The 19,924-nt window shown below is 40.8% G+C and overlaps 1 protein-coding gene across 4 annotated transcripts in view; it reads right to left on the bottom strand.

The window, feature by feature from the left end:
* Positions 1 to 19,924, bottom strand: part of LOC143210536 (multiple PDZ domain protein) — a 165,390-nt gene that overhangs the window by 111,259 nt on the left and 34,207 nt on the right. For 2 of the 4 annotated variants that reach the window (XM_076427454.1, XM_076427455.1), the window contains exon 6: positions 13,929 to 13,967. The exons of 1 other annotated variant lie outside the window; for it this stretch is intronic. In XM_076427454.1, coding sequence (XP_076283569.1) covers positions 13,929 to 13,967 — 39 coding nt within the window. Of the gene's footprint in view, positions 1 to 13,928; positions 13,968 to 14,065; positions 14,101 to 19,924 lie in introns of those variants that run through there. One more of the 4 variants, XM_076427457.1, reaches the window with a different exon arrangement.

Below are 19,924 nucleotides of genomic sequence, written 5' to 3'. Positions count from 1 at the left end.
AGAGTACAAGATTTAAATGACGTATCGGCGGACACGCGAACAGAATCGTAGCCGTGCCATTCTCGCCGTCGGATAATAAGTTACATTCGATACGATCCTGTTGCTTCGATGGAACTTGAAATTTTGTTCGCGAAAAATGTAACGGGCCGTACCAATTTGACCTCGTTAAGAATTCATTCGCCATTCAAATATGACGAGAATGTCCCGTGAAACCGATAGTCCGTTAATAACGAGCCACCTGTGCGAACAAACGGGTAGTTGGAACAGATTCAAAAATAGGATTCACGTCTTGTCGCGCTGGTTTCTGTGCTTCAGCTCCCTGAACTTTTGACAGATTACGGTAGGCTCTCTGACAGTCATAATATTTCACGGTTCGCCGGAGTCCTCAGGTTTTAATAGATCACGTTCGATGGTCCGCAAACAGTGCCATTTTTCTGCATGATTTTGAAGCATGCAATGCTACATTTAAATATATGATATATTAAATATACAGGGTGTTCATTTGAAAACTTTCCAGCCGAGTATCTCGAAAAGTATGAAAGATATTAAAAAAAGGGTAAAACACGTGTTCAAGGATTTCGAGTGGGAAAGAGAGGGGCAGTATCGGTTTTTTATTTGGGTGGCGTCTTCAAGGTCATTTGAAGGTCTATTTTGTTTTTCCAAATGGAAACCTATATCTTTTATTATGGGATGTTATTGTACGTAAAAAGACCAGCAATTTTCGTAGGATACTTTTATTATCTGCGCATTAGTTTCGGAGATATTTAAAGAGAAGTAAAGCGAGTCATACTTATACTGCGAGAAAGTTTGTAATTTCTTTAAAACTATAACAAATTTTCAAAATGTTCTCCCTGTTTTCTAAACAATAATACAGACGGTTCTCAAATTCTGAACGAGCATTTTTGAAGGTATCTGTTGGAATAGCTCTACATTTCTGTACAATTCTGCGACGCAAATCGTTGACGCTTTCTGGTTGTGTTTTAAAAACAACAGACTTTAAGTGTCCCCACAAAAAGAAGTCGACTAGAGTTAGATCTGGTGATCTTGGTGGCCACTCAATAACACCTCTTCTACCGATCCATCTTACTAAGTGGGAATCGATTGTTTAACCACTGGCGAACTGGTAACGTGTAATGCGGAGGAGCACCATCATGTTGGAAGTACAAAAGTTCTTCATTTTACAAAAAATTGCCGTTTTCATCTCTTTGGTTTTCAAGATTTTCTGTTATAAGTGGATCAATGATGTCGTCCAGTAAATTTAAATACAGACTGCCATTCAAATGCTCTTGGAAAAACAGAGGACCTATAATACATAAGCATTTCTTAAAATGCCTGCTCAAACATTTATTTTTTCCGGCCATTGAGTATTACTTTCTCTAATAAGATGTGGATTTTCGTCACTCCAATAACGACAGTTATGACGATTTACAGCATCATTTAAGAAAAAAGTGCATTCGTCACTAAAACAAATGTCTTTAATTAGATTAGGAGTGACGTTGATCATATTTGTTAATTCCTCACAAAACCCAATCCGCCTGTCAAAGTCGTCTTCCAATAACTTTTGATGCAACTGCATTTTATAAGGATGAAACTGTTTAAGTAATTTGTGCACAGATCCGACTGATACACCAGTTACCATTGAAACTTGTCGAATTGAACTAGTAGGATTCACAGTAAACTGTCCTATAATTTCGATTTGATCAGCTTCTTTTATAAATTTTGGCTGGTTTCTTTTTAAATTTGTCACCGATCCTGATATGCAGCTGGAAAGTTTTCAAATGAACATCCTGTATAAATGATTCCCAACCAACAATTTCTTATTTATCAAAACTAATGGTTACCGATTTAACAAAAAACCAGCATTTTGTCTAGAATATGGGTTTTTCAGCGCACTGTGCGCGTATTTTCGGAATAACTCGTTCCCGAAAATGGTTCTGCGCCTATTTATCGGTCGCGCACGGTTTAAGCGTTCCGAGAAGGGTGAAAGCCCCAGCCAGGCGAAAGGGGGTATTTAGCGGTCCGATAGCGGTTACGTTACCTAATTTCCGGCAAAGGGAATTTCGCTGGTTTCCGCTCCCGCGGCAACGATACCGAGCCGCGAGCCGCGAGCCGAGGTAATCTATGCGCCGAATTTTCCTGGATCAAAGGCACGACAAACCCTGACATTATTCCTGTTGATGCACCGTGCCAGATTGCACCCTCAGAAATACACGCCTGCTGCAGGCAGGCTTCGTGCCGGAAATTCACGCGTTCCCGTGCCGGGTGACCCACAATGAACCATCGGCGACCCATTTTCACCTACTGCTCTCACAACGATCGTCCATTGACGGACCATTTAGGTCCATTCGGGTCGCCGCGCCGCGCCGCGAACGATGCTAATCTCCAACCGTGGATACGTTCGGTGACCAAAGACGAACTATAGCCAACGCTACCGGTGTAGATGTGTTCGTGCACTTGACTGGCTGTTCTCGTTTTCGGGGCTAAAAAATATCGATTTTTCCCCCACTCAATTTTTTCGGATTCTCCTACTTCGCTGCACACTGGAAATCACAGTTTCACGACGGACGCGAATTACACAATTTCTTTTTCTATCAATATATCTTCGTGGAAACGATACCGTACAATTTCATAAATAAACAGAGAAATGTAAGGAGAGAGTCGAAGGACGATAGAAACCGACAAACATCAATCACGTGGCTGCTAACGAGTAATTAGCAGCGAGTACTTCACCAGTTACGAGTGTTAAATAAAATCTGTACGTTTATGGACACCGGCAATTAGTTGAGGTAGCCACCGAGACGAAATATTTCATTACGTCATAAAACTATTAAAGCGCACGGACGTCTTTCAGTGGAAACCGAGCGTTTGCTATCGCGGGACAGAATCCTAGGAGCATAATTGCGAAGATATCGCGCGTGCGGGGAAACTGATGTCTGCCTCGGTTCTTTCACGGCGACTCGTAAATTATGAATGCCAGGAATATTGCGAGATAGGTCTCGGAGCTTCGCGAAGTGCTTTCAACGGGGAGAAACGAGTCCCGCTAACGGATGAAACGCCGCGAGACGTATACCGATCAAGATAGCCGGTGGATGAGTCGGAATTTTAAGAACTACCCTAAACCAACTCCACCGTTTAAGCCTCGCCACGAAAGTTCAGGGACAATCCTCGTTAACGACCCGAATAGATTTATCGTCTCGCTGAAAACGAATTTCAGAGGTGTCAGAATTATTAAAAATCTCATTTCTTAATCCTCTTGTGGCATTGCAAGAAAATATATAAATTCGATCGATATGATCCAGTTCGAGGGTTAAATTCCGCGTGCACACACACACACACACACACACAGAGAGAGAGGCACACACGTGACTCGAAACTTTAACTTCCGGTTCCCTTTCCAGTACGGTTATTTCCATGATAAAGCGCAGACACGTTATTTAGCGGTGCAATCAACGGCACTTTTTCTCCCCGCAGTTTTTAACCTGAATACGGATGAGCACGGTAATGCATAAACAAATCAATTCGTCGTCGTACATTGAACGTTTCACTTCGGAAGGAATGTTTCATGAATGTTGTATCTGGCTTCTCAATTTTTTCCCCTCTCGTGTCACTTGCGAACGAGAGCTTCCGAGGCACTCTGCAACATCCGACTCGCTGCGGATTTATTAGCTTTGCATTGGAGATTCGGGCGGAATTGAAAAATCTAATGTTTAAATAATAGTTCGCCTCCAGAAGGGAAATTATTATTGTATGATATATACAGGCCCGTTCCAGGCTTGTAAGTTACGCGCGGTGTGCCAGATTTTCCGAGTGAATTAGCGAGCAGAATAGAATTCTTTTCTCTCTGCTAACAACCTCGTTGTTGCTCGGAAAACCTGTAGAAAGTTATAGAAGTCTGGCAAATGCAGCACAGAAGTTGCGGTTTCAAATCCTTCAACTTTCCCGTGCAGCATCGTGCACGCGCTACTGTTCTGGAAATCCCGGGAACTTTGAGAAACAGTGTTACCGGCGCGGCGGTATTCAAATGTGGCTTTGACTTTTTCGTAACAACGATGCCATCTCGATTCCATCTCCGTGAATGCAACAATACTCGGACGAAAGGGTTGAGCTCGAAATTTTGTTCCTTAATGTTGTAGGCATCAAATCATCCATGAAACAAATCTTATTTCATATTCAAGCATCGTATCAGAACGTTGTTCTTGAATTTTTTCGATCAGGTCATTACGCGAACCGTTCCGACCGTGTCCAAAAGCATGAACAAAACGTGCGAGAATGTAGGTAATTAGTCACCGTTCAATTTTAAGAAGTTCGCGTTAATTATTCAGGGCGACGCGCCACCATCGTAACTTAAAAAACTTTCTTCTCAACTGCTTCGCAAGTAACAAGGCTTCTTGAAAGCATCTTTGTCAGTGATCCTACTTTTCTTCGTACACGTATTTCACGAGTTTTAGCGGCATATTAAAACGGGGACGCTTGTCTCGACTGCGACGAAAAGAAAACGAGAAATCCCGTGTCTTGACGACAAAGTCCTGTTGCATTTGCTAATGACGGTGGAGACAAGAGAATTATTTTGTTTTCTAGTCAATTACTACAGTGGACGAAATTTCTATAAGAGCATCATAATTTACTGCTGAAAGTTCATTTATTCGGTAAATTTATGTTAGTATAGTGTGGAAACCTTATGAATACCAATGTATTATTACCGCAAAGTAGCGCATGTAAACAAATTCGAAAGTTCTCAGTGTTGTAAACAAAAATAATTGAATGCTGATCGTAGTAAGTACGAATTTTGTATAAGAACGATGAGTTTTTCTCAGTTCTGTATCATCATTACTACAAGAAACATCGTCCATACCTCAGACAAAGTAAATATTGAAATTTAAATACAAAATTTTTTAACCCACATATAATAATCCTTCATTTATTAGAATGCCACGCGGAAAAGTTTTAAGTTCCGAAAAAAGAATAAAAATAGATGCATACCACGATGCAGGTTTCTCTATTCGAGAGATAGCCAAACAAAAATTAATAGATTTGGTACTTGCATACATCATTTTCTAAAATTGCGTGGAAAATATGGCAAAAACCATTATACAGGTGGAAATACGAAACTCACAAGGCGTGATCGTTCTCGTATTTTTAAAGAAATATCAACTAATAATAGCACTGTCAGTGAAGTTCCAAGAGTTTTGGATCTGCCAGTAACTACACGACGTGTACAGAAAATATTGCAACACGATACACGGTTACAATGGAGTAAAAAAGTAATGAAGCCACCTCTTACCCAGGAGTACAAAACTGCAAGATTAAAATTCGCAAGAGATCACATAACCTGGCGTCAAGAGTGGAAAAATGTTATATTTTTCGATGAAAAAAAATTTAATCTAGACGTTCCTGACGGTTTTAAATACTATTAGCATGATTTACGTAAGGATAAAGAATTTCGGCAGTGGAAGTTTAATGGTGTGGGCTGCGTTTAGCTATAATTCAAAAACACCAATATGCAAAATTTGTACGAGAATGAATGCAGTAAAATACATTGCCCTATTAGAAGACACTTTAATTTGCTTCATCGGAGAAAATCATGACGACAACGTTATTTTTTAACAAAATATCGCAGCGATACACAATACTAAGAAGACTCGGGAGCGGTTTAGACAAAAGAATTTGCAACTAATGAACTGGCCGTCACGTTCCCCCGATCTAAACCCAATAGACAATTTATGGGGAATCCTATCACGAGCAATATATAAAAATGGGAAGCAGTATAACAACATTAAAGAGTTAGAAAACGCAGTAAGATATGAGTGGAATTAAATCCGTAAAACAACGTTGCAAAAATTAGTTTGTAGTATGGAAAATAGAATATTTGAAGTGATTAGTACTAAACACTAATAATTATAAACTCGGTTTTTTGTTCGAATTTATTAGACTGTTCTTACAGAAATTTCGTTATACTTATGTACATTAAGTTGTAATATTTTGTTTATAACAAAAATAAAGCAGTTTTCTTGAATTCAGAATATTGATTTCTGCTTTCTTATATTCCTTAATTATTTTCTAGCCTTCTTTTAATCATATTATCAAAATACTTAACTTTTTTGTTCAAAATAGTAGTGTTCTGTCGCGTCGCGTCGTTTTCAAGTCCACGAGGACTTTTGGTGAAATTTGTTGAAAACTAGGCCGATGTAGCGGTAAACTTCGTTAATATGGGAAACCGATAGCCCGTGTTCGCGTTGAAATTAGCTTTGGGGGCTGAATAGTTAACATAGTCATAATTATAGATAGGCGTACTGCTCTATCGATGTTAAGGGTGAGATGCTATTTAGTGGTTAAATGAACTTTGTGCCATAAATAACTAATGCTCGCCACCGTTTAGGCCGTTCTAGGCCCTAGACGGTGCAACTGTTTCGGATAAAATCGCTAATTAATTATGACCAAACAAAGGCAGACGCGACTGGTTAATATTAATTACATTGTTCAAAGGCGCGTTCGGATCTCTAACTTTAAATAGAACCAGCAGAATTTTGCGAGCTGAAAACGAGCCTGGAAATTTCTTTCGACTTTCACAGAAACTATTGATTCTCAAAAGATAGAAGTTTAAATAAATGTTAAATGCTTTAGGCGCAACGGTTCGATCGTTTATTACTAATTATGAAGCAATTTTGCTAGTTATCAAACAAAATCAACGTTTCGATACTAGTTTGGATAAACGTAACACGCGTGCCACACAATTATTATAAATTTATTTTCCCCAAAGCAAGTGAGTGAGTTTTTATGAACAATATTCCTTATATTTAATCATTTAATAGTTTTTGAAATTATTATGACATATTTACTTTACAGACGCGATTCAAATAAATCTTAAAAAGGATTCAAATTAGGATCGAAACGTTGATTTTGTTTGATATCTATCAAAATTGCTTCATAATTAGTAATAAACAATCGAACCGTTGCACAGTGGTCCCAAATCGCGAAAAACCGGCCAAAACATCTAAACGTGCTTGAATGCACCCAAAAATTCGTACTCGGGGGTTTTCGGGGTCGCTGATTACGAATATGAAGCTTAAATTCCAAAAAACAAAATGGCGGACATATACATTAAAAAATGGTTAGGTCTGCTTGGAAAATGATCTTTTTGGGGTCTTTGGGGTCACTGATCACGAAGATGAATTCGAAAATTTGAAGAACAAAATGGCCGATTAAAATTTAGACAACAATTCGCATTAAATGTGTTTTGAGAGGTTGATAGGTAAAAATGTATAAATGACAAACAAAATTGCACTTTGTATATCAAGAATTAGTATAATTGTAAATTATGTACATAAGATTTAATCATCCGAATCGTTTTTCATTACTGAAAGTTGTAAAATCGCATTTTAAAATCCATAGAAATGAAACAAAGTTTATAAATTTTTATAAATTTTGAAAGATAAATATATTAGCAACACGTCAGGAAAGGAATTTTGGTGGGACAACGTGGAACTTTTAACTTATGTCTACGTTTCTACAATACGCGCATCAAGTTTTACCTCCTACGTTCTCCAAAGAATATTGCCATCGTGTAACGTAATGACTAACAATTTTTGAGATATACAAAAACAGGTAAACATTCTACTTACTTCCAGGAACAGCATCCATTTTGCAGAATTGAAATTGATGCACTATTTTGAAAGTTATGCACTTTAGAAGGGGGCGTTCAGTTTCCTACTAATGCGCACGACAAATGCTCATCAAACGATGGCTAACTTTGAACTGACTGCAGAACCGTACCATAAACTTTTTACCTTTTTCCTTGGTAGCACATTCAGTGGTCATAACATCATTTTACCCAAGCCTAGAATTACAACCTCCTAGGAGGAAGTTCATTTTTGAGGTTTTGGCCGTGTTTTCGGGATTTGGGACCACTGTGCGTTGCGCCGAAAGCATTTAACATTTATTAACAGCAAATACGATCGATAGAAGAAACATATTTATAGAAGTTTAAAGTTGTTCCTAAGGGTAACGATTATTTTAGTTATCTGTTGAATAAGGACACTTTTCAAAAATGTTCCTAAGGGTGCTTCATTTCAAGCCCTCCTATTTTTTCTTAGCTCGGTTTTCACGAAAGATCGAGCATTAACGAAGTGCTCTGCATTCGAAGTTTGAACAGCTCGAATCAGTCACTTCGGCTCGCGAGAGTTCTCAGAAATGGGGAGAAATTCGTCTTCACGAAGGATGATACGTGTCGGGACGTCAGAAAAATTCCTCCATTCCGACAAACTGGAATATCCATCGGGAATAGTCCACGGGAAATATAGTCTCCTCGGTCAAGACGTAAAACCGAAATTATGCGCCCTAAAAGCGACGCCGTTCAATATCGCCATCACAGCGATCCATCATCGTTCATGATTCAATACGACTACATAATATCCCGCTTACGACGATATCAAACGGTGAACCCGATCGTACTTCATCTTTCCCGGAGCACACAACGTGTCCTCCTGCGCGAATATCATTCCATCATAAATTTCCTTCACCGTGTCGCGTCGCGTCGCGTCGGTTGGATCTGCTGACACTGTTCGACATTCTCTTTGCCACCGACATTTTCCGAAACTGGACGACAGAAGTTAGTTACCGGGTTCGCTAAACTGTCGATAGATTTTCGAACGCGATTGCCATCGATCGCTCGCCAACTGAACCATTGCCACCGGGACCATTGACAGACGTTGATTTAATCTCGACATTATGGCGCGCGGTGTCAAAGATTGTTTGCTCTAGGCACATTAGGAAGATCGGTTTCAATATACGTAATCATCAAATTGTATCAACATTTAATATCGTTAACAACACAAAATTTTGAATGAAAGCGTACGAGAGAACTTCACATCGATCAAATCCGAAAGCAAGTCTAAAATATTGGTTTGTATGTAGAATCCGCGTAAGTAGAATAAGCGAAGACTGATCAGCCAGCGCGGCGCAGAGTGGGTTTTGACCTAACTCGATTCAAAATCAAAGAACTTTCGATAGAAATGAGGTAGAGCGATGAATTTTTTTTAAATTAAAGCTGAAACTTTGCAGAATATGGAAAAACTAGGGAGATTACGGTACGAACGGTTTTTAATCTTGAGAAAATTCGTTCAACTTGCACAATTTCAAGAAAATGTGGTTTCTCCGTTACCATGGGCGGAAAAGTTTTTTTTAAACATGCTGTATATATCATTTCCCGTAGATTTTTTCACGCTGGTTTCAAATCTGGTCTCAAAATTTGTCAACGACCTCTGGTTTTTTCAAGAAATCGATTTTTGTGATAAGAAATTAATGAAATCATATTTTCGTTGAAATGATTTTTGTCACAAAAATCGATTACTTGAAAAAACCAGAAGTCGTAGACAAATTTTGAGACCAGATTTGAAATCAGCGTGAAAAAATCTACGAGAAATAATAATAGCATGTTAAAAAGAAATGTTTCCGCGCGTGGTACTGGAGAAATCACATTTTCTTGAAATTCTACATGTTTAACGAATTTTCACAACGTTAAAAAACGTTCATACCATAATCTCCCTATTTTTCCCATATTCTGCAAAGTTTCAGCTTTAATTAAAAAAAAATTCATCGCTCTACCTCATTTCTATCGAAAGTTCTTTGATTTTGAACCGAGTTAGGTCAAATTTACCCACTGTGCGTCGCGACCTGCGACAGAAACCGATCTTTTTGGACAAAAATCTGCCGACAACTCAGTTTTTCATCGATTCAATTGGAATTTTTTTTTAAATGTTCGTGAAGGACTATACTTTGATGACTTGCTGCGCGGAAATCGTTAAGTTAAAGTGCAAAATTCTTTGAAAGAGCTATCAATCACAATTGATGTTGTCAAACAGGGAGCTGGTGATCAAATAGTGGGAACGTGGCTCGAACTTTCTTTAGAAAAGCCGAATCAGTTGCTGCAGTGACTGGATTAAACGCGGTTATTATCACAAGATTGCATAACATTCTTCAGGTAATTACATGTGACAAGAAAGCTGATTCTGTGAAATTCAAAGAATATTGTTTGACGAAGCCTAAATTGTGCATTAGAATTTATCCATGGTACAAACTACCTCCATCAGTTCATAAGGTACTGCAACATGGAAGTGAAGTACTTGCTACATTTGAACTGCCAATTGTTTTGTATTCACAAGAGCCACAAGAGGCAAATAATAAAGTCTTCAGGAAATCACTAGCTGAAAACTCCCGAATGTGTTGCCGCAAAAAGACAAATATAGATATTATACGGCATATGTTATTATCATCCGATCCACTTATAAGCTCTCTAAGAATAAAGGATGGCAAGCACAAGGAAGTTCTTTCTCAAGAAGCGAAAACGCTGCTGTTGGATCAATAAATTAATGGTAAGTTTCATAAGTGCCGAATGTAATTCTATTCAATTGGTAATTCTCAGGGCCAGATTTACAGTATAAAATTTTGCGGTTTAGGGTTTAGGGTTAAGAAGTGTCGGCAACTCAGCTGGGACATGCAAATTTATGGTATGGCCGGATGAAGTATCGGAGTTATTGGGATTTGTAGATAAGGATTCTTGATTGTAACAGTTAACGATTATCGCGCAGCACGTCATCAAAGTATAGTCCTTCACGAACAGTTTAAAAAAAATTCCAATGAAATCGATGAAAAACTGAGTTGTCGGCAGAATTTTGTCCAAAAAGATCGATTTCTGGCCCATTGTGCGACGGCGCGGCGCGGCGAGAGCCGAGCAAATAAATTTTCGTTTATCGTCGTTATACGCGGAAAAGCTGCCCGGGGACCATGGAATAAACTCTCCGTACACATTTTTTCATTCGCATACCCCCGAGCAGCGGTCTTTTCATCCGCATTCAAGCCCCGTTTTAAATATGCCCAGCCGCGCCGGAAGCCTCCCTTCGCGTCGCTGTCTTAAGTCTTCGTTGCTGTGCGGCTCTCTCGCTTTCTCGTATGCCCTGAACGCGATCTCACGGACGATAAAATCGCGACTTTTCACGAGGGTTCACCTATACCGTGGAGCACAGTGTCATTCAACCGTGAACACGATCACACAAAACGGAAGCGCGGAACTTAAATGGGGTTGGGTCCCGTCGTGCACAACTCCTGAATTCTGCGCATCCTTCGAAAGTTTCGCGGGGAACTTGCGAGAGGTCCCAGGTCGCTAAGATGTTAGCCTCGAGGAGGCTACGTCTCGATCCCGCCGCGCCGGGAGAAGCTTGCACCGATAATAACTCGTTGTCAGACAATGCGTACCACGACAATACTCTAAGACGGTGCGCAATAAAGGAAACATCAAAAACTAGTGGACAAGTTTTATTATTTTCTTTGTAATTCCGACCAATTGTAATTTTTTCGAAATTTCGTTTTCACGTCATGTACGATCTGATATTAATAAAGTGATCGCCCTTTTAAAAGTGACGGAATATTACTGTGAGGTTCGCTGTATAGAAAGAATATTGGCGACAAATTATGCTTCTCACGAACTTTTCGTACCGTGACTCTAATTACACTGTCCAACAAATTTCAACTTTTTCTATGTTCCCTAATTACTGTTGGGTCCTTCTTATAGAGTTTTTTGCGCTGATTCCGAATCTGTTTTTAATTTTTTTCCTATCAAGGGTCAACGGAAAATCGAACTATACCACTCGATAGAGCAGACTTTTAGCTTGAGAAGCCACCCTGTCTGAAACCTGTCCACCCTGTTTCAACTGATTTCAATCAGCGTGAAAAAATCTACGGGAAATGATGTGTCGTATGCTTAAAACAAATTTCTTCCGCGTGTGGTATTGGAAAAACCACAATTTTCTTGAAATTGTGCAAGTTTAACAAATTTTCTCAACGTTAAAAAACGTTCGTACCACAATCTCCATAATTATTTCATATTCTGCAAAGTTTCAGCTTTCATTTTAAAGAAATTTCATCGGTGCGGCGCACTATGGGCCAAACCGACGAAATCTGTGTCAAAATCAAAGAACTTTCGATAAAAATGAGATAGAGCGATGAAATTTTGTAAAAATTAAAGCTGAAACTTGGCAGAATATGGGAAAAATAGGGAGATCGTGGTACGAACGTTTTTTAACCTTGAAAAAATTCGTTATACTTGCACAATTTCAAGAATATTGTGGTTTTTTCAATACCACGCGCGAAAAATTTTTTTTTTAACATGCGACAAATCATTAACCGTAGATTTTTTCACGGTGATTTCAAATCTGGTTTCAAAATACGTTCAAACACTTCATTATGATTATTTTTAATGTGTTTTATATATGGGAATACAATATTCCTTCAAACTAGTAGGTTGCCAATTCATTTCAGCGAAAAAATGATTTCATAAGTTGTGTTCACGGAAATCGATTTCTTGCAAAATCCTGAGGTCGTAAACAAATTTTGAGACCAGATTAGAAGTCAGCGTGAAAAAATCTACGGAAAATTATGTGTCGCATGTCAAAAAGGAATTTCTTCCGCGCGTGGTATTGAAATACCACAATTTTCTTGAAATTGTGCAAGGTCAGCGAATTTTCTCAAGGTTAAAAAACGTTCGTACCACAATCTCCATAATTATTTCATATTCTGCAAAGTTTCAGCTTTCATTTTATATAAACAAATTTCATCGCTCCATCTCATTTCTATCGAAAGTTCTTTAATTTTCACACAAAATTCATCGGTTTTACCCACTGTGCGGCGCAGCGAACGCCCGTTGCATTTTGCCTATATATTTTGCTTGCTGGTTCGAAAAAAACGTCGGCCATGCAAACTTGAAATGGTGGTTTCTCAAGATAAAAGTCTGCTCTACCGCGTGGTATAGTTCGATTTTCCGCTGATCCTTATTTTTTAAGATAAATTGGAAAATATCCTTAAAAATTGGTGCAAAAGTGGTGTCTCTCCGTCTTTAATCATTGTTTAAACGTATTTAAACAATCATAATGCATGAATAATGGATATCGCTGTATTCGGGAAAGTCTACAGAATCTTTTGCCATAAAGAACAATTCAATATCTTTTATAAGAACGCCACAATATTTGTTTAAAGTTGAAAAATATGTTTTTTTTCTAGTCATGTTTTCCAAAAACGGTGCGTATAGAAAAAAAATTAAGAACAGATTCGGAATCAGTGCGAAAAACTCTATAGGAACCACCCAACAGTAGTTGTGGAACGGTGTTGGACAGTGTTATTTTTGATGAACCATTATTTGTCTCTCGAAAAAATTGTTTAAACGAACGAATATATAACAGAGGGTTTTTCGAGTGTTGCATGCTTAAGGTAATTCCACTCGTTCAGGCCGAACGGGAAATTAATAGCGAGTCGTGACATGAAAGTGTGTATTAACGCCTTCGCGTCAACGAACGAGATATCTACAGGCTGATGTCGGCGCTTGAACATTACGGAAGAGATATTGTCTATCCGACGACGTTGACGAGACACATCGCCAGCTGCAGTAAATCCCCTTCGCTATACTGTTCACGATTTAACGTTCAAATTCTCGCTAAATCCGTGCCGCCTAGGGTCAGTTTCGCGAGAGGATAAAATTACGTGTTAATGTTCAAGCGCTAACGAGTCAATCTCTCCTAAATATCGGTATTTCCTAAATTCCTAAATTCGTTGTACGATGCAACCGCATAATTTAATCCCCGTACGTCCCTCAAGCGAGAATTGCAATAATATAAGCCATACCTAATAAAGGCTTCACACGGCAAAGCTTGTTCCTCGTTTTTGTCCGATGAAACGGTAAATAGAAATCGTACGTCAAGTTTTGAGGTCTCGTTATAACGGGGAAGCTTTAACCTACAAATCTACGGTGGTTTAAGTTACAACACATGTTTTTACACGTTTGTGTACTCGGTTCCTCACCTGCTGTATCATGCAAAACTTTTGTAGAAAAAAATGAACAATGAATTGAGAAAATAACGCATAAAAATGTCCCATTTTGTACATACCCATTACATTCAGTCCGGGTGCCAGCTGGCAAGGTCCCGCTAGACATGACAATACAAAACGTTGTATAACCACATCAGTTTGTAACTTTTAGTAGGAAATAAGTAGAATAACAACACAACATCAAGATGTTGCTTACCGTTTCCTTAAAAAAGTCATCAATTTTTCTCTAAACAATTATCTAACAATAAGAAAGAAACACTTGATTTGGAACCACCGGACTCGGAATGACTTGCTTCGACCGAACGAATTCAATTTCATTATTATTATTATGAAGCAATGCGACAGTAGCCACGTTAAGTGCTCGGTAGTTCCAGTGTCGAGCCTTCACGGTGCTAAAGCGTTTAAAAGAGCACACTGCTGAGCAAAATGGTTATAAAAGCTGTTCATTTATCCGCATTTTCCAGGGACACATTATCCAAATGGAAAATCTGAGGAAGCTCTGCGAAGCTAATTTTTCAAGCGCGCCGAGGAGACGAGGAGAGAGCCGGGCACGACAAAAATTTTCGTCGAAGAGCAGGACGGAAGGAGAGTTCTCCGGTGCTCTCGGCGGCTCTGTGTCATGAGAAGTTGAGTTACTTTGAAACGAGCCGGCAAGAAAAGACTACCCCTCGAGAAAATTAATCGAATACTTGAACAAGCTCGTATCCGTTTTACGGGACGCGGGACAGCATCTTCTCGTCGCGAAGCTTTTCTCGACGGGCGGGTTGTTTCTTGCCTGGTCGAATTATTAATCGGTCGCCGTGGCCCTCGTTTCTCACCGTAAGCGGATATGCTTCCCGTTCCGAATGAATAATTAACTCGAAACAAGGAAATACTGTTTTTCGATAATGCACGACGCGGCGCAGCCTCCGTTTTCCCGCGTACAACGGGAAAATTACTTTTTCGATAGTCCCCGGGCCGTTCCTTCGCGATTTCCGCGTTCCTCCGAGCACGGTTCTTCTTTTAGCGGTTCGGGAACGGGGAGATGAAAAATGCAGACGCCGCGCCGCGCGCCGTGGAGCAACGTGGACCGACTGCTTTCCTCGCGAAACTTCCATTGTCTGAATGTTTCATCCGAGAACGGCCAGGCCGAAAACCGTTCCCGGAATTGCTCTCCCGCTGCCGCGTGTGTGCGAATTAATTGTGCCCGGTAACGATTAGGCGGGAGACGCCGCGAGGTCAGCGTTATTTAACACCACGCTTGATTTGATTACGCGGGACGCCCGGAAATGATCAACGATCAACCGATCGGCGAAAGTAATTAGCCACGCCGCGCCGTCGCGTCATTACTCCGCTGAATAATTACTCGCCACCGCCACCGAATCGTCCCAGCCACGCTGTGAACCTTTGAGCGTTTAATGACGGCTTCTCGGACGCTCTGGCGTCGGATTCTTAATGATGTTGGGTGTAATGGTTGCTGTGTAGGTCGTACATTCTAATTAGTAGACCGCGGATCAGCGAAATAAATATTTTCTGCGTCGCACAGTCAGGCGATCCTACAGTCACGGACAAAAATAAGTGGAGAGTTGGCGGAAATAGATAAAAATGGAGTGTCACAATATATCCTTATCATATTTACATCGTATAGCGAACGAAGAAGAAAATTCTTCTGATTTATTTTGAAGCTCGTTAGGTTAATAGTGATGTCAGACGTCACGGGTTCGGATAATCAAATAATCAAGGTCGTACTGTATCTATTAGTGGATGACCGATAGCATTACCGAGTCAACTATGTAGCATGCAGGGGACCGATCCCATAAGAATGCAGATTCGGTAATACAGGCCGTAGCCTCCTTATCGATTCGGGATCCGTACGTTCGTTTTTTTCATTTTATCGCTTGCCATAAATATCCAGCGTGCCAGCGGCTCCGATCCGAAACTGCAGCCCGTGCTCACTCTCCGGTCGGTTTCCAGATGGAACTGTTGCTTCGAGTACTATACCGGGATTTTCCAAAGATTGTTTGTCGATACGTGCCGCGATCATCCGTCATCCGTCATTCGTTCGGAGGGCACGTTTTCGCCCGCGCGTTTGTGTCAGTTTGATTCGCGTGTGTGTGCATCCACGTTACGGTCTGCTACGACTGTACCCCAAGCTGTGTCGAGTTCGAATCAATAACGAATCTCTGTCTCTCTCTCGCTCTCTCCCTCTCTCTCTCCTTCACCTCCTTCCTCCCCGTCACCCCTTTTCCGGCCGCGAGTCCCTCCTTCTTTTCCTTCTGCCTGTACCTGTACCATACAACCTCGTTCCAACTGTTTCTGTTTCTGTTTCTATTTCAGTGACTCCGCGCGGCCCGAAGAGGAGAAGAACAACGCTGGGCGCAGAGAAAGCGAAGAGAGAAAGCGGGGAGCCACCCTCGGAGAGAGTGATAAAAAAACGGATAGAACTCTCTGTTGCGCGGGTAGGGGAAACTCGATCGACGGGGGATAATGGAAACGTAAAATTCAATTTTTCGGAACGCAATTTAGCACGATGATGGAGAAACTTTCGATAATTGGTTCGGTTAATCAACAGGTTTTTCTGTTCGGCGAGCCGGGCCGGGCCGGACCGGCCTGGAGGACAAAAGACCTTGTAATATCTCGTTTCTGACGGTTCCAGGCGAACTGGAAAAAGTTCTCCGTTTCACGGGCGAATCGGTTAATTATGAACAGACCGCGAGTCTTTATCCGCGGTGTAATGGACAATTTGAATTGCGCAAGTGGACGCGGAAAGTTTCGAATCGGTTCGCGACCTCTGCGGACACAGAACCGTGCTTGTTAACACTTTGTTGGTCCGGATCATGTCACGTACGCGCGGTTATCCCTGTTCTACGAGCTTCACGTGTTCCTTATTAACGAAGCTGTGCGGCTCTTGCGTTCTGGGAAACACAGAAATAACGGGAGCTCCGTTAACTGGATTTCCAGCATTTTTTTATACTATCGAGAAGTTTATTAAAAAAATAAGAGCTTTCGAAGAATTCTTTAATTCGTTTTCTGTGTTACAAATAATGCTTCTACTATATTATTGATAAATTCGCTCCAGAGGTTATTGACATCTTCTTAACATACTATACCGTGTCTATAGACGTTACGTCACTCGATAACAGCCTAACCGTAACCAGACTATAGTTCAATAAATCAATAGAAAATAAAACAGGAAAGTTGATCAAAGTACACGTGTATGAACCTACATCTTTGTGCAGTGGCACGCACAGCCGTTTGAAGGAGGAACAACATTTTTGGAACACCCTGTAGAAGAAATTGATTGGCACTTTTTATGAAAAGATGAATGCCCCTATTGCATTCTATTACTCCGGAGGAAACGAAATGGATCGTCCGGGGCGTTAACTCGAAAAAAGTGGTGAGCGCATTCCGGTATCCCCGATGAATGTCCAAATAAAAGGAAACCTGGCCCGTTTCTGCAGTGGCCTTTCCGTTTCGAACCACGGGCCGCGAGCTCTTTGTTCCTCTAAATATTGAATAACCCTGGTATAATGTTCCGATATGAATGGTTCCATTCTCTGTCGTATTTTATCTCGTTCAGCGCAATCACGCGCACAATAAACGCGTCAAACGATCGGTCTACAAATTGTTAATGGAGAGGCCGACGCGCGACGGCGCGGCGTAAAAGTGGTAAACCAGCGTTTCATTTTGCCGGAGCCTCGGAGCGAACGATGTGCGCGATGGTAACAAATAAATTGCCGGGGATAAGCGTAAAGAGAGGATAATAATAGCAGATAGTTAGCCATATGCGCGTACATTTCACCTACACTTCGGGGTTCGTGATTCGAACGGCCGCGTTTTCTTCCGGAAGCCTATTAATAGGATTTTCAATAATTGTGCTGTACCAAAAGAAAGCATACAAATCTTCTGTTACATTGCAATCTTAAATGAAACTATTAGATGACGTTATTGAGGGCGACTTGTTAGTTCACGATGAAAATTGCTGTTGCTATTGAAGGTTCCATTAAAGTGTTTAGCCATATACCATAGATTTTTCAAAATTATGCACTAATCACCCGTCGGTAATGTGTTAACAGTGTACCACCTTGACTATCTAAAAATGGACTGTAGTCAGACATATTTTTTAAGGATGATTAATTAGTAAAGAAATCTAGTTTTGCTAATATCTCACTTTTTGAGATACTTATCCAGTGCTAAACTAAATCCTTACTATGCAACTGGTACAATGAATGAATCATGTTGTATACAGATTGTTTCAGACCGAACTACACGTGAAATGTATCCAGACAGTAAAAAATTCAGATATCGAAGTTTCTACCGCACAAAAAAAATTGAGATCAGGTTCTTTTCAGAAAAAGGTGGTCCACCCCCTTAACCTCTCGGCCCCCGTAAAATCGGCCGTTGCAAACAGTGGCTTATGTCGCTGTAAATTTGTCAGTATCGCCGAGCGACAGCAGATGCAGCACCAGCTTTTCTCGCTCCCGGGTCATATAACTCTTTAATGCTCTGAAACCAACCCAGCCCCGCGGGAGTTTTCGTTTATTCTCGTTCCAGGCAGGCCCCCATCACACAATTCTTTTATCTCCCAAACAGAAACGTCTTTGTTCACTGGACTTCATTTTTCCTTCCTTTTTTTTTCCTCCTTCGTCTACTTCGTTTTCTCTTCTCTACTTCTGTCTCTCTTTCTTCGTTTTTTTTCCTGTGTGCTCCTTTCCCCGCTCCTTTCTCGCATGGCAATGCGAGCGAAATACCACGCGGCACGCGGCGTGTCCATTGTGGATGCGACCTGATGAACGAACAGCGTGTCTCCTGTCCCTTTGCGACTTCGCGAGAAAAACGAATGTTTTGATTTGTTCGCGGGTTTATTCGAGACCGTGTTTACATACTCGGTTTCCCCCGTTATTCACATTTTGATATGTGGACCTTGGGCTCGAGGCTGCCATCCGCAATCTTGCGGAACATCGAGGTCGTCCGCTCATTATTTCGATTTTGACTGTCTCGTTTTACTGTTTTAGTTGCCATTCTGACAAGAGAGGTAACCTAGGATAATAATCAAAGCTTCCCAATACATATAATGTTTCACGTTATTATAGAAGCACCAAATAAATAAACGGAAACAATAGTAACCGAAACCCGTATTATTATTATCTAGATTGTAAAGATGCATCCATGAGGATTTATTCAACAAATTATAAAAATATGGAGAGGCGCGTACTCGTTATTTTGATAAAGTTTTATGTGTGTAATATAGTTGTGAAAATCGAGCGTTTTTCCGGAGTTTCTCGTTTCGGAAATTCAATTTGGGAAACTGACGAAGCTCCGGGACAAAACGTCCGTCTGCTCGATTCCGGGTTATTTTCCGGTGGTGAATTATTAGCGACTACAATTAGGGTCGAATAATATATTAATAGCGGGGATGTGGGGCGAACGCTTAGAGAGAGAGAGAGAGAGAGAGAGAGAGAGAGAGAGAGAGAGAGAGAGAGAGAGAGAGAGAGAGAGAGAGAGGTCTCGGAAGTTGCTTCATTCCTCTCGCGGGATTTCTTGCGGAATTACACTGTTAACCAAACTTGAGGAGAGTCGACGATACTTGGGAGTCGTAGGCTCCTTTAACAGCTTATTCCGCGATTCCTCCCACAGGCGCAGACGGTCGGTCCTCTGCAATTAGTGTACCCGCGGGAAATCAACTGCTAATGCAGTGCCTTTAATTAATTTATTTCTCGACTGGTTTTTCTTGTTGAGCGTGGCGGTGTCGCTTACTCGCTGCGCTGAAAAGAAATGCGCGAAACTTGATGTCGGCCCGTACACCTTGGGACCCGGGGCACAGATTTTAATTAACCTGTTGTGAATTATTGGCCGTAAGATTCGATTAAGTACGGTTGGACCAACGGGAACACTGAATCAGCGAGTAGGTCAGCCCACCGTTTCTTTTCCTTTTTCTGACGCCATTGCAAATTGTTTTCGCGAATTTGAACTTCGAGAGCTTCGAGAGAGAAATACGCAGACTAAATAATTTATTCTCGATGGGAACGTGATCGATCGGAGGCGTAATATCGCGAGATCGTTTCGCGGAAGCGGC

The sequence above is a fragment of the Lasioglossum baleicum genome, chromosome 7 (assembly GCF_051020765.1).
Source record: "Lasioglossum baleicum chromosome 7, iyLasBale1, whole genome shotgun sequence".
In the NCBI taxonomy this organism is placed as follows: domain Eukaryota; kingdom Metazoa; phylum Arthropoda; class Insecta; order Hymenoptera; family Halictidae; genus Lasioglossum; species Lasioglossum baleicum.
The sequence above is the reverse complement of the archived record's forward strand: the minus strand, read 5'-3'. Positions and strand labels throughout refer to the sequence as shown.